This window comes from Cinclus cinclus, chromosome 17 (assembly GCF_963662255.1).
Source record: "Cinclus cinclus chromosome 17, bCinCin1.1, whole genome shotgun sequence".
Classification (NCBI taxonomy): domain Eukaryota; kingdom Metazoa; phylum Chordata; class Aves; order Passeriformes; family Cinclidae; genus Cinclus; species Cinclus cinclus.
Window position 1 is genome coordinate 10,694,332 of NC_085062.1, and position 21,262 is coordinate 10,715,593.

Consider the following 21,262-nt stretch of genomic DNA (forward strand, 5'->3'; position numbering starts at 1 on the left):
CAGCTGTTGGGATGATGAAGACTAAGACAGACCTATTTTAAATCAGTGTAACTCAGACTGTAATGAACCTGTTACCACACTCATCCTAGACAGATGTTTGTTTTGCTGATTCTTTGTTTTCTCTCATTCATAAATATTAATGTCTGCTGCTTACTTAAAGTTCTTTTTGCTACAAACAAGAGCAGGTTTTGTTTATGTAGCTCCTGCTACAAATTTGCTTTAGGATACAGAATTTAATCTTAGTTTCATCACTGAAATACTGTACCAAATAATTCTCAGATCTTCTGCTTTCCCCAAAAACAACACAGGCAAATTCCTTTTAAATTAAAAGCCTGATGTGTTAGACATCTCATAAGCCTGAATCCAAGGGATGAAGGTGTGGAAAGGCAAAATCTAGCTCCAGTGTGGATTGTTAATTGCTTTGTTAAGCACGTGTATGTGCACATGGTGAGCCCCAGTGGTCTGAGAGCTGTTTTGTACAAAATGCATCATGTCCACAATGACAGAACACTTCTGCAGGTACACACAGTACCTGTTCAGTACAGAACCTGCAGTACCTGGGAATAACTTCTTTCAGCATGGAAGCAAAACTGTCCTTAAAATTATTTATTAAATAAAATAATACAAAAGTAAAGTACTGGAAGAGGTAATTGCAATTAAAAAATAAAAACAACAACAAGAGAAGAACGAAGAAATCAAAGCACTTTTAACACTTTACAGTACCCAGATAAAATAAATAACTGAGCAATATTTTTATGGCAAGGTGTGTTTCACAACAGCCTTCCAAGGTTCTGACCATCTTACCATTCCTTTATGCTACACTGTAAATTGGACACAAGCCCTGCTCCAAGTGAAAATGGGTAAAGAAATCCTGTTCCCCAGCAGCAAACACATCTGCCCACCACCTTATGGCCATGCTACACTGCACACCTTGGTCTTGGCAACAGAGAAGTGACCAATTCCATGGGACCAAGGTATGCACATGACCAACAAACTTCCTCCTTCCAACAACCTTGTTTGAAGTAAAACATAATTCCTTGATGTCATTCCTCTCAGACCAGCCCCTACCACCGTCCTTCCCAAAAGCTCAGTTTCTTTGCTTTTTTACTGTTATAGTTTCTACATTAACCATGGGAATCCTCTCATTTTGCTGTGGGGTTTTAAGTGCTGAAAAACTACACTGTCCACACACACAGCTTCTGCCAAAAGTCAAACAGCCAACCATCAGGCTCCAATAAAGAAAGAAAATCTAGATATTAGAGGGGTTTTTTTGTTGTTGTTTGGGGTTTTTTTGTTTGTTTGGTTGGTTTTATTTTTTTTTCTGGAGAGCTTGTGTTCATTCAAGTCATGTTACTATTTCAGTAGAATCCCAGGAATCCACGTAATTAGAAACACATCAGTGCTAACAGAACTGCACCACTTGAGGGGCGCTTTGATCTCTTCATGCCTGGGATGTCCCCAGAACTTTCCCTGACCCCCCAGGCCCAGGACTTCTCACTCTTAACTACTTCTCACTCTCTTCCTGACAGGAGGTTGTAGGCAGGTGAGGACGGACCTCTTCTCCCAGGCAGTAGCAACATGACAAGAGGAAATGGCCTCCAGCTGCATCAGGGGAGGTTAAGTTTAGACATCAGGAGTAATTTCTCCACAGAAAGTGTCATCAGACATTGCAATGGGGTGGAAGGAGGAGGAGGAATAACCGTCCATGAAGGTGTTTAAGGAAAGTCTGAACTGACTGCCGCGGTCTCGTTGACACCGTAATGTTCGGTTACAGCACGGACACGACACTCTCCGAGGTCACCTCCAACCTAAGCCACTCTCTGTCACCACCCCAGGACGAGCCGCCAGCCCGGACCTAGCTCGCACCACCTCAGCTCCAAGATGGCGGCGGTCCGCCCTCAGGGCACGCCGCGTGTGACGTCACGGCCCCGCCCTTCCCGCTCAGGGCGGCGCGTGCGCGCGGGAGGTCCCGCTCAAGGTCAGCGCGGCCGCAGCGCCGGCGGTTCCGCTCGGCGCGGTTCCGGTTCCGCTCTCGGTCCCGGTCCCTGGGTGCGGACAGGAGGACATGGCGGCGCTCGGACGGCTGTCCCGCCTGCTGCTCGGCGCCGCCGCCCCGCGCTCTCTGCCGGCGCGCGGCGTGGCGGCGGCCGCGGCACACGAGGAGGGCGGAGGTAACGGGGCTCTGCGGGGCGAGGGCGGAGCCGCGGCCGGAGCGGCGCTGCCCTTGACAGCCGGTGCCCTTCGCTGCGGGAACGGGGTATGGCGGGCGTTCGGTGTGAGCCCCCGCCGGGGCAGCCGCGGCTTGAACCGTGGGCCGGATCCTCGTTACGAACGGGGACGCCGGGTTCGGTAGTGTCTCGTTAACGCGCTAGTTGTGTTTAGCGCGCTGTCCGGTCAGCTGCGCTCACGAACGCGGTGGTGGTTGTTCTAATCGCTGTCCCTGCCCCCGCCCAGCCCGCATGTGGAAGATGTTGACCTTCGTGGTGGCGCTGCCCGGCGTGGCTGTGTGCATGCTCAACTGCTACCTGAAGGCAAAGCACGAGCACGAGCGGCCCGAGTTCGTGCCCTACCCCCACCTCCGCATCAGGACCAAGGTACTGCTGCCCGCGGTGTGCAGCTCCCTCTTCCTCTGAGACTGCCACAGCCTCTTTCTCCCTTGCTAGATGAGATGGCTGTGATACCAACTCGTGGCCGTTTCTGAGGCAGTGAAGGTTTGTCACAGCTCTGATGAAGTACCCAGGGTATTCACAGGCCTTCCCGCCCCAGAGTGATCCTCCTAATGTTTTGCCGAAAAATGTTTCGGTCTTAGAGCTGCTGTACTTAAACTAATACAGATCTAAAAGGTAGCAGTGGAGATCCCAAATGCTCAAAAATTGGGGTCCTCATAATACAACACAGTGCATTTTTAAGTAAGAGCAAAGACTGTGCTGTTAAGAGACTGTGGCTCCCAGCTAAAGGGAAGTTTTCCAGGTCTTGCTTCCTGTATCCTGAGAGCCAGCTTGCTTAATTCATCAGCCTGTCAAGATGGGTGATCATAGAATCATTTAGGCTGGTGAAGTCTTCTGAGATGGAGTCCAACCTTTGACTTATCTCCACCCTGTCAGCCACATCATGGCACTAAGTGCTATATCCAGTCTATACCTAAACACCTCCAGGGATGGTGACCCCAGCAGCCTGGGTAATTTATCCCAATGTTTATGACCCTTTTTGTGAAGAAAATTCTCCTAATGCCTATCCTAAACCTTCCCTGGCACAGTTTAAGGATACTGCCTCTTGTCCTGTCACTAATTGCCTGGGAGAATTTATTTTTGAGTCTGTATTGTTTTTGGTTTCAGGTGCTTGTAGGGATTGTTGAGGAGCTGCCACTGGCTTATTTTCTTTCTTCTTTCAACAGCGTTTCCCCTGGGGTGATGGGAATAAAACTCTGTTTCACAACCCCCACGTTAATCCTCTCCCAACTGGTTATGAAGATTAAAACCAGGATCCTGATAACAGCCAGAACTTTGGGTCTCCCCATCTTGAACCAGAATGTTGAGTGGGAACCATCGTTTCTGGGCTCATAATTTCAGAAACTCTGTGTTTCTTCTGCGATGAAGCTGAGTGGTGGTGTGGCCCCCTGTGTACTTGTGATGGGGTCCTTTAAATAAACAGCTCTGAAAGTAAATTTGGGATTTGACTTGTATGCCTGAATCCTTAGGAATTTTTTAGTTCAGTGTTTGCATAAAGCATTAAGGTTTCTCATAGGACAGAGTGCAGAAGCAAAGGGGTTTCACTGCCTGAGTGGTAACACAAACATGAATGCATTTGGCATAGGGCATGAATCAATTTCATATTCTTCATGTCTGGTTTAACTGATGACTCTCAACTCACAGCCAGAAGAACAGATATGTAGATTAAAATTCAATATATACTGAAGCACATTCTCCATTATCAGCTTTTGCAATCTTTATTAAGTCATGAAGGTGATTTTGTCTTGGTCCCTTCTGGCAGAAGGAATGGCAGCAAAGATGTTAAGCTCTGCCTTCGCACTGTTCACCTTCAGCTCTCAAATTTTCAGGTACATCAGCACATATCGTGCTCACCACTCTGCTTTCCATAAGGCTGCAGTCTGTACAAAGTCTCTCACACAGGTTTTGCAGAAGAAAACACAGTTCTGGCTCTACTGCTTATGTTTGTATAACGTGTACTGTGTTATGTAGAAACTGCTTGAAGTAGAAGGGATTAGTGAGCCAACAGACTTAGCCTGTGCCAATCCAACCTTCATTTTCAAGTTTTTGCTCACTACAAACCAACCATTTTCTAGTTCTTACTATAAATTCTCTATTTTTTGCACGATGTGAGACTGAGCTCTATCTCAGCTATCACTAATGTGGTTCTTCCCAAAAGGTCAAATGCAGCAGCTGCTTTGGCATCGTGCTGTTGAAAGGAGTGATAGATGGCAAGAGAGAATCTCAAAGTGGGTACTGCAGGATGCCCTTCCCCATGTTTTCATGTGAGTTTTTTTTTTGTCTGCTTACCAGTAAAAGATTGCTGACACAAGTTTTCCTGTGTTGAAAGTACAAGGCACTGATGGGCACAGTTGTTTAAGGCTGACAGTCACGTTACATTTAGCCCTACATGAAGATCATAGAAAAGTAAACTATTTTTGTGTTATTCCTTAAAAAAGGAATAGTTGTCTGTCGCCAAAATGGTATTTATAGATCCTTCCCTTAGACCTGTTTTTATTTATACCTGAGTGACACAGCACTTTGCCAACAGCCTGTTTTTTTCAGTGATATATTTAACCCCTGTGGTGACACTGTAGGAGTTCTCTGCACCTGAGAACAAGAGTGTGGCTCACCTGGGTAAGTAAATGGCACAGGAAAAACAGCCTCAGGCTGCAGCAATCCCTGATCCTCTGCACAAGGCCCACAGGACTCAGTGTCTGGGGTCTGTGAGGGGCTGTGGTGTGGACAGCCCAGCTGTAATGTTTGAGAACTGCACCTTTTTATTATTTTTACGTAAAACCATTAAATAATTAGTAGTAATTAAAACCAGAGTGAAGCTTTCTTTTTTGCTCACTGTAATTCTAGGATTATGAAGTTATCTTTTGTCCCCAGGCCATAATATCTTTTACTCTTTTACCCGTGTTGGTGTAAGGAGAGGGACAAGCTTTGCCCCATCCTTGTGTGAGGATCAAACCACAGAAATGTGTAATGCTAAAGGAGAGAGAAATCAAGTTCATGGATGTGTTGGTACCTCAGGAAAAGCTGAAGTAACTTCTGCATTAAAAGTCTTCTCTTCAGCTGCTGAGCAGGCCACCTCCATCTCTCCTAGGAGTCACAGTCAGACTCTACTGCACAGTTACCTACTTAAACAAAATATAACCTGGTTATATTTATTTCAGCCAAGCTGTTTCAGGTCCACTAGTGCTTTTGAACCATCTCTGTAGCTGACACAAAACGGTGCTTAAGCCCTTCAGCATTCAGGATGACATGAAAGTTAACTTCACCAAAATTCAGTAGAAGAGATGACAGAAAGTACATTAACCCCTTCAGATTATTTTTGAACACTTTCAAGTGTTATATAAATAAGCAAAAGAAATAAAGAAATCAGTCACAAAGAAACCATCTCAGCCCACTCCAACCAACATTCCCCATTACCGAGCACATTCAGTAGGAAGTCAGTTCAGATGGATTTTTAAGCCATTAGATGCTGAACCACTTTCACTGGAAAACAGGCAGCAGTCACTACATGATCTAGTCTTCTTTTTTTTTTTTTTTTTCTTTCAGCTGTTTGTTTTCACAAGCAGAGAACATTTGTCACTTCCTAGAAATCAGTTAACAAAGGTGGCATCTGTGGTACACCTGGTGGTGGTGCTTAGTTCAAAGGCTCCTATTAGTGACTCCACCCATACAGCCAACATCAAGAGGAGTTTTCAGTTTTTCCTTTACTCGGGCCCATGAACTCCAGGCCCTCAATGGGTATGTCCTTTTCCTTGATTGCCTTCTGAAAAGAAGAAAACCAAATAATTAAAGTTGGCACTTCTTTATAGGGCTCCATGATGTTATCTTTGGTACAAAACCCAGAACCATGGAATCAAGCTGTAAAACACCTCAGATAACTGAGTCCAACCTATGACCCGACAGCAGATGGGTCATGGCCAGACTATGGCCACACCCAGGCTCTCCTTAAACACTGACTACACCTCCCTAGGCAGCTCATTCTAATGTCGGATCACCCTTTCTGTGAAAAAATTCCTCCTAATGTCCACCCTAAACCTCCCTGGTGCAGCTTAAAACTATAACCTTTTGTCCTATCACTTGTCGCCTGAACATAAATCATCTTTAAAAAAAAGTGATCGAAAAAATGGAGTCTTAAATGCTAGTTTGAATAAAGCTTCGATGTTACAGTTGCTGAGGGATGTACCGAGAACTCACTGAACTACCGTTCGACAACCGTGCCGCAGCCTTAAGAAGTCGCGTACAAAACCAGGAGACGGATGTAAAATATTCCGTGTCCTGACCGACAGACACGGGGCAAGACAAGCCCAGAGCTGCGCGTCGGGGTCCCTGGTGAGGCCTGAGGCTGCTCCCGGGACGGCGCTCGGAAGGATCGGAGCGGGGGAAGGACGCTCGGGGCAGGGAGTGAAGGGGGCCGGGGGCCCGGGCCGGACGCACCTGCACGCAGAGCTGGTAGCGCTTGAAGAGCTGCCCGCAGGGGTCGCCGGCGCTGTCGCCCTTGAGGAACTTCTCAGCGAACCAGCGGTTGAAGCACTGGTCGTACTCGCGCTTCAGCTCCGTGCACGCCTCGCCCACGCTGTTCATCGCGGCGGCCGCGCCGGGACGGGCCGGGCCGAGCGCGCCGCCCAGTGACGCACATCCGGCGCGCCGGTGGCGTCACGCGCGGGGCTGTGACGTCAGCCGGCGGAGGGGCGATGCGCGCGCTGTTCCTCGGGCGGTGGCTCCGCGCCGGGCGGGTCCCCCCGCGGGGCCTGGTGAGCCGGCACAGCGGGCACCGGCCGCAGGCACCGCCGGAGGGACCGGCCCAGGTACCGGCCCAGGTACGGATGCAGGTACTGCCCCAGGTACCGATCCAGGTACTGCCCCAGGTACCGCTGCGCAGCTCTCTACCCCTTGTGAGGTGGGACAGTGGGAACAGGTTAAAACACCAATTAATTTCCCAAGAAAGTGACAGCAATCAGTGTATCCCTACCACTGGCTTGGATTGGATGACCTTAAAGGTCTTTTCCAGTCTTAACGATTTTAGGATTCTTTGTAAACTCCAGTTTTGACATGTAACAAGTTTCTAATTAAAATAAAATAGCACTATTAAACTTGTTCGGTTTTGACTTTTTTTTTTTTCTGTCTGTACTGATGCTTTTGTACAGCAGAAAGTGTCGGTGGAAGTGCTGGACCACTTGGAGCACCTGGCCCTGGTGGATTTCCGGGATTTGGAGGGCGTGGAGCGGCTGCAGAAAGCGATCCAGTTTGCTGATCAACTTCATGAAGTAAACACCGACGGCGTGGAACCGATGGATTCAGTGCTGGAGGACAGGTGGTGAATCACAGCAGCCTCCCTTCATCTGTTACTGCATCAAACTGCTTTTGTGACCTTTCTTCCCTAGGAATCACAGTGCATATGGCCCCTTTGGTCCAAATGTCTTCCTGTAGTTTTGTGTGGGAGAAAGTTGTCATTGGCACATGTAACTTTATGTGTGAGCAAAGCAAAGGTGAACTTGAGTTCTTTAATCTTAATTGTCACGTTGCTCCCCAAATGCCTGCCAGTGGCATTCTTGGGTTCTTCAAAATGTTCCAGTACTTGTCTCAGTGTTTATTTAAGAGACCAAAACCCGATTTAGAGATAAGCCACCCTTCCTACTTCATACTCACAGAATAGTTTAAAGACAACCAGTAATCTTTGTCCTACAGGTGTCTGTATCTCAGAGAAGATTACGTGACAGAAGGCAACTGCACCAAAGAACTGCTGGAAAATGCCAGAGAGACAGTAGAGGAGTATTTTGTAGCTCCACCAGGTATTGCTTACAAAAATCTCTTAATCTTGCCTGAATTAACCTGAAGAAAATAACCTGCCATAGCTGCATTTACTTTCAGAAATACTAGTCAATAATAGGGAGTATTAAAAGAAATTACTGTAGCCATCTGTGTAAAACAATGTGCAATTTATTGGTCCAGAAGTGGTGCAGAGGCTGACCTGACTCTGAAGTTACTGCACATGTTGAGAAATTCCTTACAGGAAGTCAGACAGGACTGACTTTCCTGACTTTCTCAGGATATTTAGGCAGTCTGTATGTGGAGTAAACTGGAGAAACACTTCTGTTCCAGGGTGTCCTGCCCACAAGATAACTTAAAGCTGGTCTCACACATCTTGTTTTTTGTTTTCTCTCAGGTAACATCCCTTTAGTAAAGCTGGAAGAATGACAGACTTACCTGCAGGGCTCTAAGTGACAGCCCAGAGCCCAAATGCCCTTTCAGTATTTTATTTGTGGAAAACAAAGTTTTGCCGTCACAGCTGAAACACCCTGGCATATATTTTGGTCAAAAGAAAAGCACTTGCAAGACAGAAGAAAGAAGGTGTAAAAGTTTAGTAGTGCTGCTGAATCATTCAATGTCTTTGAAGCTGGATGGCAGCATGGCAGATGACCTTGGTGCTTTTATTTGGCTTTTATTCAGCAAAGTGAATTTGCTCTCTGGAGGTGAGAGCAAACCCTTGTCCCACTCTTAATTGTGCAATTAGTTTAATATTTGTTTAAGCATCCGTAATATACTCACATAATTGCATAAAACATGTAATTACTATGATACTTGAATTCTTTCAAGAGTATTGAAATAAAGCCTATATTTAACATGACCAATCCTCTGCAAAGCTGTAACGCTGTATTATTGCTTTAGTCTCAGACTTACCAAAATTCAGACCCTGCAAATGCTGAAGTTTTACAAATATACAAGCTCAGCCTATAAGTAACTTATCATGTGTATATAAATCATAACAAGGAAAGACTTTGAAGTATCAATCAATCAATATGATTAATACCACTATCATAATATCAGGTAATTCCTACTTTGAGAAGGCCCCCTTGATCTATCCATTTTGGCCTCCTCTTTGACCATCAGAAAGAATGGGGACAATATTACTTACACAGAAAAAGAAAGAGGAATTTGAGAGGGAACTGCATGGCTGCAGGAGCTTTTAACCCAAAATAGCATCAAGTAACTATTTAAAGGCAACAACTAAACCAACAATTTGGACAGGATGATCCCACATTACCAGTGCAGCTAAACTTAAAATTGCCAGTTCAGTGCTGCTCCCACACACTCCAGTGAGAGACCAGATTGCCTGATGCTTGTTCCCTGCAGCCCAAACTGCATTTAAAGTGGAAAACACACATCTCCTTAATGAAGGGGTTTGATGCAACTTCACCACAAATAAGGGAATTACAACCTTGACACAGACACCTGCAACCACCAAAAAGAAAAGCTCACAGGGGGCAGATGAGCTGCCTGTGGGGCAGGGCGTGTCAGTGCCTCAGTGAGTCTAACACTGGTGGTGCTGAGCCCCACTGGGCCCTGGCTGCACTTTGAGAGAGCAAGAGACACCCCTCATGTGCTAGTTCACCTGTATTCAGTGCAGGACTCAGTAGATGGATCCAGTTTCTCTGGAGACCTTGGAGATAACCTCACTTAGACCTGCTGACATTTTTCCACCACCAAAAACCTGTAGATAAAAAATTGGATTTGAAGCCCTTGCATATAAATCCCAAGTTTACAAAAGAAAATTTCAACGTGGAGATTTCTTCGCTTTTGTGGAAAGAAAATGGAAGTTGTTTTATTGCTAATAATGATTATTTTATGTTTTGGTATTGACTAGTTGTGCAACACAGAGTAAAAAAAACACCTCACAAAAAGTGCTTACAGGCTAACCTCCATCTGGGAGAGGAATCTCATGAGATGTCTTATCCATTACCCAGTTTTCTTCAGCACCTCCTCTACCCCAGCTATCATCTCCTGTGTTTATTTGTTCTGCCTTTCCCTGCAGCTCTGTCCTGAAGGAAACTGTACTTTTATATTCTTGATTAACAAGTAGGACTTTAATGTATCTCAGACTTTAATGTTTCTCATTAACGACGCCTATCTCACCCACACTGACATTTCCAGCAGTCGTCATCACAACTGTTCCTTCAGCAAACCATTTCTTCATAAATGCAGAGAAATTTGCCTGCAGCTACCAAACACAACCACCTCCTCAGAGATTCATGGGCGTTTCTGAAGTTCAATGGAAGCATTTGGAAGATTGTTAGATGGTTCCATTCTGTCAGCACAAAACTGTCCAGGTACTCAAAGAACTACTGCAAGGGCTGCAGATGCTGAACACAGTTCTGGAAATTAATTACTTACTTTGGCTCCAAGACCACTCAAAACTTTTTCATGTTTCTAGCACACAAGCAAAGTTGTGAACTGTATCTCTAATTGGAATGCTAAAAACTGGGAGTGAGGAGTTATTCCTGAGATATTCTAGAGTGAGAAAAGTATTACCTTTTGCAGTCTCAGTATTTCTGAGGTTACCTTAGAGTTTTCAAAAGCAGTTACACTGCTTTTGCTCTGAATAACACTGAGCAGGTAACTACACTGTATGAATATGCAAAATACTTAGATTTCAACTGAGGTGAATGACTGCTCTTGAGGTGGGTGTTTTTAAATTTCTACAAGGAAATGGGAGTCCTTCCAACCAGTATTTGAAAACCTCTTTTAAGTCATCCTGTGCTGTTTGCTGTAGACATGGTTCAGAGTCCTGTTATTAACAGATCACCAGAGTGTGGAAGACTCAACAACAATGTTCTATCTGCTGACAAGAGTGTAAGCAGAAAGTGCCCCAGGGAGAGTGAAACTAAGAAAACAGAGCACTGAGCATGTACCAAAACATCTTGCTTCATTTAAACAAAAACAAAACAAAACCAACCCAACCAACCAATCAAGGAAAATAACCCTCAAACCAAACACAAACAAACAAAAGCGAGAGTTGCAAAAATTAGTGAGGTCTGCAAAAGATGGTGTAAAAGTCTGATTTGGTTCACTAAAGGAACAGTTTGCAGATAACTTGATCCTACCCGGTAAACATGGGACAGAGATTTCTATCAGAGGTCACTTAGTGTGTCTTGAAAAGACAACTGAAAACAGAAAAGTGAACAGGACACGTGATCAAATGCCATTCACAAGCTATGGAACTGCTTCCCTTGACATGGGTGGACTTCAGTCTTAGTAGAGGGAGTATTATTGAAACAGCTGTCCTGGATAATATCCCAGTATTCTTTTGGTAATGCCACATACTACTGAAAGGGCTATTCCCAGCAAGAGATTGTTCCAAAAACAAACAAAGTCTGTTGCAGAGATTATTGGTTAAACTCAGCATCTGTGTGATCTAGGCTGGGGCAAGTAATAAAATTACTTTTGGGGCCACGTATCAACTCTGGAAAGGTGTTTTACAGAAGCTGGTGGACACATTACAATGCCTTGGAGACCGAGCATACTTAAAGGAACAAGTTTTTTACCCAGGAACACCTGATGATGCCACACAGCATCACAGAATAAGATTGGAAAACACCTCTGAGATCATCGAGTCCAATTGGTGACCGAATACCACGATGTCCACCAGACCACGGCACTCAATGTCATGTCCAGAGTTTCCTTAAACACCTTCAGGACGGTGACACCACCACCTCCCTGGGCAGCAATCACCCTTTCTGTGAAGAAATTCCTCCTAAATGTCCAACCTAAACCTCCACTGGCGCAGCAGATCAGTAGCACGGGAGTCAGGACCGGAAGCTTTCCACACACAGCGCAAATCTACGCGAACATCCCAAAACAGGCGCCCTGTGCTCCCGTTACGTCCCCGCATCCCGCCGGTCGCCATGAGAACGGACGCGGCGCGGAGCATCCCGGGCCGCAAGACAACGCTGCAGTAAAACCCTGCCGGGAGCCGCACCGCAGCCAATGGGCGCTCGGGGACCGGCAGTGCTGGCCAATGGGCGCTCGGGGACCGGCAGTGCTGGCCAATGGGCGCCCGGGAGGCGGTGCCGGTAGCCAATGGGGGGCGGTCGGCGCGCAGGGGGCGGGGCAGAGGCGCTGCGAGGCGCGGACGGACCGGACCGCTGCGCTCGGCTCTGCACCGCCCGAACGGTGAGCGACGGGGCGGGGGCGGCTCCCCGAGAGACTCGGCCATCCCGGTACCGGGACCCCGCGTGTCCCGGCGGCTCCCCCGGTGCCTGGGCTCTTCCCTGGCCGCCGCCTCCCATATTCCCGCATCCCCAGCAGCTGCCGGCGGCACCCTGTAGGCAGACGGGGCTCCGAGCCCTTGGCCGCGCGTGCCGGGCTTCCTTGGCCTCCCTCGGGGGAGGGAAGAGCCGTCGGGCCGGGCGATGGAGCGGCCGCGCTCTCTGGCGGAGCTCCCGGGCGGCGTCGGGCTGGAGCGGGGCCGGGCAGGGCGGCGGTGCTTGTTCGGCTCCCGGCCGGAGAGCGGGTGCCGAACGTGAGCCGGCGTTGGAGCCGCCGCTGCTCGGGCCGTGCCCGTGCCCGGCACGCCCGGCCACGGCGGGGGCACCGCGCGGCGCCCGAGAGCGCGCTGGGAATGGCGAGAGCTGTGCGGCTGCTCGGCAGCAGGTGCTTCCGGCAGGTGCTCCTGCAACTTTGAATTTTCTGCTTTTTTTTTTTTTTTTTTTTTTTTTTTTTTCTTAATTTCTCCAAGCAGGCAATCATGAGTGATCGAAAGGCAGTGATCAAAAATGCGGACATGTCGGAAGAGATGCAGCAAGACTCGGTGGAGTGTGCAACTCAAGCCTTGGAGAAATACAACATTGAGAAGGACATTGCTGCTCACATAAAGAAGGTAGATGTTGGCTTGTTACGTGCTCATGAAAAATCAACTGGGGAGAATGCTGCTAGGCAAGTAGCTCTAGAGAAACGAGTTCTAGAGGCACTAGAATCAAGTTAGACTTTCTCTCTTCGTATTCCTTTCCCCACCCTTTATGTGGACCTTTCTAGGTCCTTCTGCTTTTGTCTTACAAAGTGTCTTACGTAGTGCCTTACAGTTTTTCTGCCACTGTCCCATTATCCAGGTGAGCAGAGAGTGGCACCTGACTGTCCCTGTGACTGATGAGCTGGTACAAGACACGGGCTCTGTGCAGCCTATTTAAAGAGTGGTGGTTTGCACACCATGTAATAAGTGGGTTTGGTTTTTTCTCTTTCCCACCACATGTAAGATAAGCTGTTCATGCTAATGCTGAACAGATGGTTCATAGCTTACTGTTCATCACATTTTCTCTCTTGACTCCTACTGGGAGCCTGACTGAGCTGCAAGGAGCTGAAGGGTGTGGTTGAGCAGAACAGAAACTTCCATATCCTCACAAAAATCTCTTCAGCTGACAGCTGTTAGGTGCTGCAGTATAAATCCACTGACTGCATGGGTTTGCTTGCTGTAGACCTGTACACAGGAGTTTAGCTCTAGCAGGCTCCTGCCAGCAGTGTGTCACATCATCATCTCATGACTGGGTGTCACAAATGTGGCAGAGAATTTTCCATGCTTCCTTGTTACAAAAAATAGCTAATGAAGTTAAAATACCCATTTTGTTGGAGATTCAGAACAAGCAGACAAATTCTTAGAAGTTATTGTTTAAGATCACAGCATGACTTTAGGGAAAAAGTTACCTCCCCAAACCTATGTTTTAAGTTTATTCCTGCTCTGCTTAAAGGCACCTTTTTTTTTTTGTATGACTAAGCAGCAGATGAGTTATAGAGTGACAGATGATCCTTGTGCTTAAGAACATATGCTGCTCCTTAATTGCCTTCTTCCAAAGTGATACTTGTTAACAAGTGACAAATCATTGCCAAAAAAAGCTCCCCAACTGTTAGACAATATTAGTATAATTACCACGAAAATGCTGACTTTCTAATTCTCTATTCTGTAGGAATTTGACAAGAAATACAATCCCACGTGGCACTGCATTGTGGGAAGGAACTTTGGCAGCTATGTGACTCATGAGACCAAGCACTTCATCTACTTCTACCTCGGCCAAGTCGCTATTCTTCTTTTCAAGTCTGGCTAGAACCATGGACTGTTTCTGAAACTTGTACCTGGGTACAGGACTGCATACTGATTCCCACCTTCAGCCTTCCTGGGAAAACACATCTTGATCTTCAGGTGTTTTGTTGTATTGTTAATGGTCAGGGATTTTGCTGTAGCGCCTGGTATTTTCATTGTGGCTATATAGAAAAGCAAAAATGTCTTCCTTGTATTTATTTTCTTTCAGAAGATGGCTTCTTTGCTAATAAAACCGTTGGAACAAGTTTATCCCTTTGCCCTCTTGCATTACCCTCTTTATTGCTGTGTGAATGAAGGATGAACATCCCCACCTCTTTTCCTGCACCCCAAATCCATCCTTTTTTAGGAAACCATAAAAGACTGATTTAAGTAGAAAAAAGTTGCTGCAGAGCTCTTTTATTTCACAAGCCTTCCATATGTCTTTGAAAGAAGTAAAGAAGTCATGGGAAAAAAATCCTTAAACTTCACCTGACAAAGATAATAACATCTTTATAAAAGTCCATAGTTACTTCATAAATCCAAGTTACTTCTCACAAGTATAATATCCTCCTTAAAGCTTAGTAAAAAGAAAGGCATCTTATTTAGAGACTAATCAGTCTTTTACTGTATCCACACCCACTGCCAACTTGCTTTACTTGTTAGCATTGCTCAGTTTTGGTCACATCCTTTACACTTGAAGGGAAATGCAAGTGTAAGAAACACCACTGGAGTCACTCCACAGGTTTCTTTGTGGGGAGAGGTAATTTGTGTTCTGGGTCTGGCTGCTGAGTAAGCATCTGTTGCACAAGTTCTTAAAACTCCTCTTGACACTGTGAAAATTCCACAGCTTTCATACCCCTCATGAAAATTATACTTTTGGTGTTTTGCTACACAGATTCACAGTTTGAAACCTGAGTGAATGGCAACAATGCCAAAGTTTAAATTCTCATAATCCACTTTGAAAAAGCCTGCATCTTCAATCATTGCCTTCAGCTCCTCCTGAAAAAATAAGTGCCATAATTATTAACAACCTGGAGGCCTGTAAAACAGTTGGCCACAAGATTATGCTGTAATTGTGTTTTGTGTGTTAGTGAATCTGGGGGAATCCTACTTTACCTGAGGAGGGAACTGTCGGATGCTCTCCACAAGATACTGGTAAGATTTCCAGTCACCAGCAATAACCTCACCCAGAACAGGGATAACCTGGAAACTGTAGAGATCATAGAGCCTGCACAGAGAGATGGTAAATACAGATTAATAGAAACAAATTTAAACCCTCTCCAACACGAGCTGGGCTCTGTGCCACTATACACTCTGTAGCTGGTTTTAAAAGTGCACCAAGATGTGGTCTCAAAGTACCTGCACCTCTTATTCTGTCTGAGTACAAACAAGATAGCCTTGTGACATGGCATAAAGCATCACCATGTTCCTACCTGGAAAGAAGAGGGTTGCTGACATGACTAAATTCAAGGCAGAGAAATCTTCCTCCTGGCTTCAGCACACGATAGGCCTCTTGAAGTGCCTGAGACAAAGCAGATGTGGTAAGTTTGCTTCTGCAGAACAGCACACCTGCCTATTATCATGCCACGTGATATTATCACACAACTCAGGGGACTGAGGGGAATGAAGAGTATCCTGACTGGCAATCTGCAATATTTACTGTAGGGAAGCATCTCAAGACAAGTAAAAAAAAAAAAATAACCTAAATGTGCCACAAACCCAAACCACAAATACTCCTGCTGTAACAGTAATAGATTTTACAAGCCTTTGTGTCAAAACTGTGATGTTAGGGTTGCAATTTCTTTTCTTTGCTGCTTGCAGTTGATGAAAGTTTGTTGGCAGAGCTCTTGTAATTACAGACCAAACACAAAAGGGATAAGGTGACTCAGCTACAAGAAACTGAAAACCAGAAATGGGCATTAATAATTTTTTTTTTAAATCAAAAGAAAAGATTTTACTGTGAGGCACACCCAAAGGTTCAAAGAAGGAATGATACTGGGTTTTGGATGAGCAAGGAGGGAAAGAGAAAGAAGAAAATCTTTGGTTAATTTGAAAATTCCATTCTGCATCAAAACAGAACAGCTAACAAGAATCTAGACAAAATCCTGTTCAAAACTGTATATTCTATCATACAAGAGCAGAACTGTATTCCAGAACCTCTGAAGCTTGTACATCTGCTTGACTTCAACTGTCCTGTTCCTATGGGATAAAATATAAACACTACACAGGAACTCTGCAAAAGAGTTGGCAGCTTGGTGTGTTTGGTATCAGGTCTCTAGGGAGCTCTGCTACCAGACTGCTGTATGCATGAAGGCAAAGAGCCTGTGCTTTGGAAGGCTGCAGACAAAGCACCACAAAAAGCCATGCACATAAAGTTCAAAGGCATATGGTTCAAGGTGGTTTGGATCCAAATTATTCTATTTCCACAGGGCTCTGCAAAGGTTGTAACAGACTCCTTCAAAACAGACAACTAGTGCATCCAGACAGGTGTCACCCCTACAACAGCCAGACCTCAAAGGACAGAGATAGCTCAGAACAAAGAGTACTACTTATCCTAATTAAAATCATACTTGTTCTTTATAGGGAGCTCTGCCACCAGCCAGTGTAAAGACACTCAGCAGAAGTGGGCTGAGCAACAGCAGTGGGGGCAGCAGCCTCCTCCCCACTCTGCTCTGGCAGTTCTGTTGGCTTAGGCAGGGAAACAGAAGGGGACAGGAAGAACTGGACACACTGTTGGTGGGATATAGATCAGGTACTGCAGGAAGATTTGACATATGCAGGCTGACTGCCCTGTGCATGCGTAGATTCAGCCATGCCATAGGTCAGGAGAAAGTGGGGAATGACTGTAGCATACAGCCCTTTGCCTTAGGAAGAAACTGTGTGGCTTGGCAAGCTGGAAGGACTGGGTGCAACTGGTATAAATCTATCTTTTCATGACAAAGGTGGGGCATTGAATTGCATTTTCCATTCAAAAAGTTGCATACTACATGCCACTTATTTTAAATGTTTAAAGAGTAGACTAGGATCTTCTTTTATTCAAAGGAGTTCCTACTTTGCTTCCTTTGGAGGTTTAAAAATCATAAGGACCCCGTGTCAGGATACACTATAGCAACTTACCAAATCAATACGAGTTACATTTCGGATTCCAAAGGCAATTGTGTAAACATCAAATTTATCATCATCGAAGGGCAACTCTTCAGCATTCCCAAGTACCCAGGACAAGCCTGCAGTAAAAGACAAGCCACAGAACTGAACTCAGACTGCTCCAGAAAGGCTAGAACTTACCCATTCTAAAAGGAATTGATTATTTTTAAAGTGATTTTGAAAACAAATGTTTCCATTTTGCAGTTTTGATGGCGGAAAGACATCTTGGCCTATACTCAAGAATCCTTCAGGACAGAGTAGTTAATTTTGCAGATCAGTCAAAACACTGTTCTGCAAATACATACAGCATGTATGTGTGACAAAGATTTTACCCAGACCTTGCATCACAGTGGAAAGCACTGCTGGCTGCCATTTGTTTGTGGCAAAGCTGTAAAAAGTGTAAAGTTGAAAAAGTTGGAAGTGTAGCTATAGACAATTACTACCATCTTGCCATGCAACAATGGCCAAAACACTTAATACATTTTGCTAGAAAGCTTCCACAGGTTGAGGAACATGAAAAGGCACACTCCCTCCACCAGGACTATCAGTATGTGATGCAGTTGCAGCTGTGTTGCTTCCTAGTCCCCAAAGGATCAAGACCACGTCTATTTGTGAGGCACAGAGCTCCAGGTTATTGGCAAGCAGACAAAATGCAGAATCAGTGGCTGTGCAACTCATGGTTCTTTTCCCCACACACAGCTCCCACTCTTGGTGAATGTCCACAGAGAAACACGAAAAAACCTCTGCCCCTTACAATTTCTTGCTATCAGGAATGTTACTGCCATGGTACAATCATTATTTACCTTCAGAGTAGCCAAGATGCTGTGCTTTCTGCTTCCCAACTTTTAACATTTCCCTGTTGATGTCACAGACCACCACTTGGGAATCCCCTAGTGAGTTAAATTCGTCTTTCTGGTAACTCTCAAAAATTTCCTGCCATGACAAATTCTGATGGTGCTTGAGCTTCCTCTGGAGCTGACGTTGTCGTACAGAGCGAACATAATTAATGAATCGAAAGGCGATGTCACCTGCAGTTGTTTTAAAGGAAAGATAAACATTTTGGAATCTTTTCTGACTCCAGGAAGTTGAAACATAAGGCTTTGAACATCCAACTGACTTACTATTTCTTTTTAGTCTGATATATTTATAAAAACACTCCCTCAGACACACTGTGTAGCCACAGAAAGAGTTGTGTGTACATGTACATAAACAAAAAGGGAATTTATTAAAATCAAAGAGTCCATGACATTCTACACATTCACAGTTTTCCATAATATATCATGGCAAGACTATAACACTTTCAGACCCTTAAAGCAAGATATTATAAAACACAAAGATATGAGTTCTCAACCCTCCTCTGGAAAAGTCAAGTAAATGCTTCACCAGTCTTAAGGACAGGGAGCTAAGGGTGAGGAAAAAAACCCAGCAGGCAAGGTAATTCTGAGCAGACTCAAACTGCTGAAAAACAGCGAGGCATTGTTATGCGGAACTCACCAAAATTATTTACCTGTTCCCCCAGCAACATCAAGGAGGAGTGTTCCTGGACAAGGGTTCATTTTATGCATGAGGATATCCTTCCACACCCGATGAATTCCTAGAGTCATTGAATCATTCATTACATCGTATTTCTTGGCCACACTTTCAAAGACCTGATTAACTGCAAAGAAAGGACATGGCAATGAGATGCAATTTACTTCCAGATGCTTAAGTCTAAGTAAAACGTGTCCTTTATTGACGTGTGGAGGTCTGTCATTACGTGGAACTGAAAAATATCACATGAAAACTCATTGCAAAAAAAAAAAAAAAAAAAAGAAGTTTGAATCCTATTGAGCCTGCTGCCTGACAAAGGTCTCTGGAGAAACACAGCCTCGCGAGCTGAGGGAAATAACAGTGATACCGAGACTCCCGGCAATGCCTCAAACAAGGGTCCAGCCCCAAACACGTCCCCAGCTCTCTGGAGAACCACCACCGGCTGCCCGGGAGCACAGCTCGGCTCGGGCTCCGGCCCGCCCTCTCCCGCCGCCGCCCTCACTTTTCTCCCTCCTCTCCTCCTCCGTCACGGTCTGGAAGCCGAAGTGCATCTCCGGCCCCGCGGCCAAGCCGCGGCGCGCCCGCAGAGCTCCGGCGGGCCGGGAGAGCAGCGCCCGGCAGCGGCAGCAGCACAGCCGCGCTGCCGCCATCTTCGGGCACCGGGGGCGGCACCGGGGGCGGGGCTCCTACCGGGGACGGACCCGGGAGCCGCGCTCCGCCGAGCCGCTGTTCCTGCCGGGAAGGGACGCGAGAGCCGCGCGTTCTCCGCAGCACAAGGGGACGCCGCTTCTGCCGGGCACGGTCACGGAACTACCCCCTGTGCCACCGCTGCTCCTCGGCGCAGTGGAACCTGTGCTGCGAGGACAAACGTGACGGGGAAAAAAAAAAAAATCCAAACCAAACATAACCCTCACGGTGTACTTGAGTAATTTGGCAAATAGTTTTATTAAACTTTATTTTATCTTTACCTAGATTTTCTTTAGATTTCTAATTTTGCAGTTTCCTTCACTTACAGTGAAGCCTCGTGGGGAACAGGAGTGAGGGTTTGTGGGTTCTGATAAATTGCAAGAAGTGAAAGGTGCCTTGATTCCTGTCGGGAGCATTAGGACACGATAGAAACCTTTTTTCTTCTTTTCTCCCCCTCCCCCCAAAACCTGCCCTGCTTATCACATTATTTGAATCATCCAGGAGTTCTGCCAACTTTGTAGATACAAAGAAGTTACTTAACCCATTCCCAGGAGAGATGACATCATGCTGTTAAAACCAGCCCAGGGACTGCATTCCCAGGGTATGAGCTGGCCTCCATCACCCAGGACTTTCCTGCCATACTGGCACTTTTAGCACCGTCAGATCACATTATTTTCTCCTATTTTTCTCATATTTTTAATCTCTATGTTCTTTGCCGCAGAATGCCCTCCAAAGCATCATATTTGGTTTTGTTGGATATTTTTCTCAGCCTCAGCTATAGTGACAGATGATCTCTGCCTACCAGAGCAGTTATTGGGACAGTCCCTCTTACCCTGTAGTCATGGACACTGCATGGACACCAGTGACCAGCTGCATTCACAGAGTCACAGAACGGGTCATGCTAGAAGGGTCCACTGTGGCTCATATGGTCCAACCTTCCTGCTCCAGCAGGGTCATCCCAGAGCACATGGCACAGGATTGTGTCCAAATGGTTCTGGAATATCTCCACTGAGGGAGACTCCACAACCTCTCTGGGGAACTTGTTCCAGTGCACAGTCACCTGCACAGTGAAGTTGTTCTTCATGCTCAGGTGGAACTTCCTCTGATCAGTTTCTACCTGTTTGCCTCTTGTCCTACTTCTCAGCACCACTGAGAAGACCCTGGTCCATCCTCTGACACCCACTCTTCAGATATTTATACACATTAATGAGATCCCCTGTCATGCACCTTTTCTCGAGGCTGAACAGGCCCAGCTTCCTCAGCCTTCCCTCACAGGAGAGATACTCTGGTCCCTTAATCATCCCTGCTCCACTGGACCCGCTGCAGGAGCTCCGTGTCTCTCTTGTCCTGAGACCAGAACTGGACACAGCACTCCAGATGCACCTCACGAGGGTTGAGCAGAGGGGCACAATCACCCCTCTGACCTGCTGGCAATGCTCTTCCTAATGCTTGCCAAGATTCCATTGGCTTTCTTGGACCCCAAGGCACACTGCTGGCTCAGGGACAGCTTGTTGTCCACGAGGACCCCGACTTCCATCTCTGCAGAGCTGCTTTCCAGCCAGTCAGCCCCCAAACCGTACCGCTGCTCACGGTTATTCCTTCCCCTTCTTCCTTCCTGCGTTCAAGCAGCTCAGCCGAGAAGAAAAAAAAACAAAGCGACGGGAAGGCCTGCGCACGGCCTGAGAGCCACCAGGCCTGGCCGGGCAGGCGGGGCCCCGGGGCCTCCCCAAGGCCGCTCCCCGCCGCGCAACTCCGCGGCCGCCGGTCACCATGGGAACGGCCGCAACGCATGCTGGGCTGAAAGAAATTGCTGCGGCAAAACCCTGCAAGA

The 21,262-nt window shown here is 46.4% G+C and overlaps 5 protein-coding genes across 7 annotated transcripts; 3 read left to right on the plus strand and 2 right to left on the minus strand.

Annotated features, from left to right (window-relative positions):
• The first annotated feature begins 1,984 nt into the window (after nt 1–1,984).
• LOC134050931 (cytochrome c oxidase subunit 6A1, mitochondrial) lies at nt 1,985–3,664 on the plus strand. The gene is made up of 3 exons (XM_062504367.1): nt 1,985–2,171; nt 2,455–2,594; nt 3,395–3,664. Exons 1-3 carry the CDS (start codon nt 2,066–2,068, stop codon nt 3,473–3,475), a joined length of 327 nt encoding a protein of 108 aa, XP_062360351.1. The 5' UTR covers nt 1,985–2,065; the 3' UTR covers nt 3,476–3,664.
• A 281-nt stretch (nt 3,665–3,945) lies between these two features.
• On the minus strand, nt 3,946–6,839 carry TRIAP1 (TP53 regulated inhibitor of apoptosis 1). 2 transcript variants are annotated; one of them, XR_009933745.1, is made up of 3 exons: nt 6,660–6,839; nt 5,643–5,988; nt 3,946–5,347 (listed from the first exon to the last, which is right to left on the minus strand). XR_009933745.1 is itself a non-coding variant. In XM_062504352.1 (2 exons), the coding sequence occupies exons 1-2, from the start codon at nt 6,804–6,806 to the stop codon at nt 5,905–5,907; spliced, it is 231 nt and encodes a 76-aa protein (XP_062360336.1). In that variant the 5' UTR covers nt 6,807–6,839; the 3' UTR covers nt 3,946–5,904. The 2 variants fall into 2 exon arrangements, 1 of the variants encoding a protein (XP_062360336.1); XM_062504352.1 differs by having other exon boundaries at nt 3,946–5,988.
• Nucleotides 6,840–6,916: 77 nt separating this feature from the next.
• On the plus strand, nt 6,917–8,850 carry GATC (glutamyl-tRNA amidotransferase subunit C). The gene is made up of 4 exons (XM_062504413.1): nt 6,917–7,090; nt 7,370–7,536; nt 7,911–8,014; nt 8,389–8,850. The coding sequence occupies exons 1-4, from the start codon at nt 6,917–6,919 to the stop codon at nt 8,418–8,420; spliced, it is 477 nt and encodes a 158-aa protein (XP_062360397.1). The 3' UTR covers nt 8,421–8,850.
• A 3,230-nt stretch (nt 8,851–12,080) lies between these two features.
• Nucleotides 12,081–14,340, plus strand: DYNLL1 (dynein light chain LC8-type 1). Its single transcript, XM_062504079.1, has 3 exons — nt 12,081–12,173; nt 12,742–12,879; nt 13,958–14,340. The coding sequence occupies exons 1-3, from the start codon at nt 12,081–12,083 to the stop codon at nt 14,093–14,095; spliced, it is 369 nt and encodes a 122-aa protein (XP_062360063.1). The 3' UTR covers nt 14,096–14,340.
• Nucleotides 14,341–14,477: 137 nt separating this feature from the next.
• COQ5 (coenzyme Q5, methyltransferase) lies at nt 14,478–21,143 on the minus strand. 2 transcript variants are annotated; one of them, XM_062504572.1, is made up of 7 exons: nt 21,012–21,143; nt 18,722–18,871; nt 18,018–18,242; nt 17,188–17,294; nt 15,504–15,592; nt 15,187–15,298; nt 14,478–15,069 (listed from the first exon to the last, which is right to left on the minus strand). In XM_062504572.1, the coding sequence occupies exons 2-7, from the start codon at nt 18,828–18,830 to the stop codon at nt 14,968–14,970; spliced, it is 744 nt and encodes a 247-aa protein (XP_062360556.1). In that variant the 5' UTR covers nt 18,831–18,871; nt 21,012–21,143; the 3' UTR covers nt 14,478–14,967. The 2 variants fall into 2 exon arrangements, with proteins under 2 accessions (XP_062360556.1, XP_062360554.1); XM_062504570.1 differs by lacking the exon at nt 21,012–21,143 and adding an exon at nt 19,247–20,245.
• Between the last annotated feature and the right edge of the window lie 119 nt (nt 21,144–21,262).

Bases quoted from the DNA above. Each gene is read 5' to 3' on its own strand.
- LOC134050931 (XM_062504367.1), top strand. From the start codon at position 2,066: ATGGCGGCGCTCGGACGGCTGTCCCGCCTGCTGCTCGGCGCCGCCGCC. The intron at 2,172-2,454 runs GTAACGGGGCTC...GCCCCCGCCCAG, and splicing joins GGCACACGAGGAGGGCGGAG to CCCGCATGTGGAAGATGTTG. The intron at 2,595-3,394 runs GTACTGCTGCCC...TTCTTTCAACAG, and splicing joins ACCTCCGCATCAGGACCAAG to CGTTTCCCCTGGGGTGATGG.
- TRIAP1 (XM_062504352.1), bottom strand. From the start codon at position 6,806: ATGAACAGCGTGGGCGAGGCGTGCACGGAGCTGAAGCGCGAGTACGAC. The intron at 5,989-6,659 runs GTGCGTCCGGCC...TCTTCTTTTCAG, and splicing joins GCTACCAGCTCTGCGTGCAG to AAGGCAATCAAGGAAAAGGA.
- GATC (XM_062504413.1), top strand. From the start codon at position 6,917: ATGCGCGCGCTGTTCCTCGGGCGGTGGCTCCGCGCCGGGCGGGTCCCC. The intron at 7,091-7,369 runs GTACCGCTGCGC...GCTTTTGTACAG, and splicing joins CGATCCAGGTACTGCCCCAG to CAGAAAGTGTCGGTGGAAGT. The intron at 8,015-8,388 runs GTATTGCTTACA...GTTTTCTCTCAG, and splicing joins GTATTTTGTAGCTCCACCAG to GTAACATCCCTTTAGTAAAG.
- DYNLL1 (XM_062504079.1), top strand. From the start codon at position 12,081: ATGGGGGGCGGTCGGCGCGCAGGGGGCGGGGCAGAGGCGCTGCGAGGC. The intron at 12,174-12,741 runs GTGAGCGACGGG...TTCTCCAAGCAG, and splicing joins GGCTCTGCACCGCCCGAACG to GCAATCATGAGTGATCGAAA. The intron at 12,880-13,957 runs GTAGATGTTGGC...TCTATTCTGTAG, and splicing joins TTGCTGCTCACATAAAGAAG to GAATTTGACAAGAAATACAA.
- COQ5 (XM_062504570.1), bottom strand. From the start codon at position 19,394: ATGGCGGCAGCGCGGCTGTGCTGCTGCCGCTGCCGGGCGCTGCTCTCC. The intron at 15,299-15,503 runs GTAGGAACATGG...CTCTCTGTGCAG, and splicing joins AGCAACCCTCTTCTTTCCAG to GCTCTATGATCTCTACAGTT. The intron at 15,070-15,186 runs GTAAAGTAGGAT...TTATTTTTTCAG, and splicing joins TCCGACAGTTCCCTCCTCAG to GAGGAGCTGAAGGCAATGAT.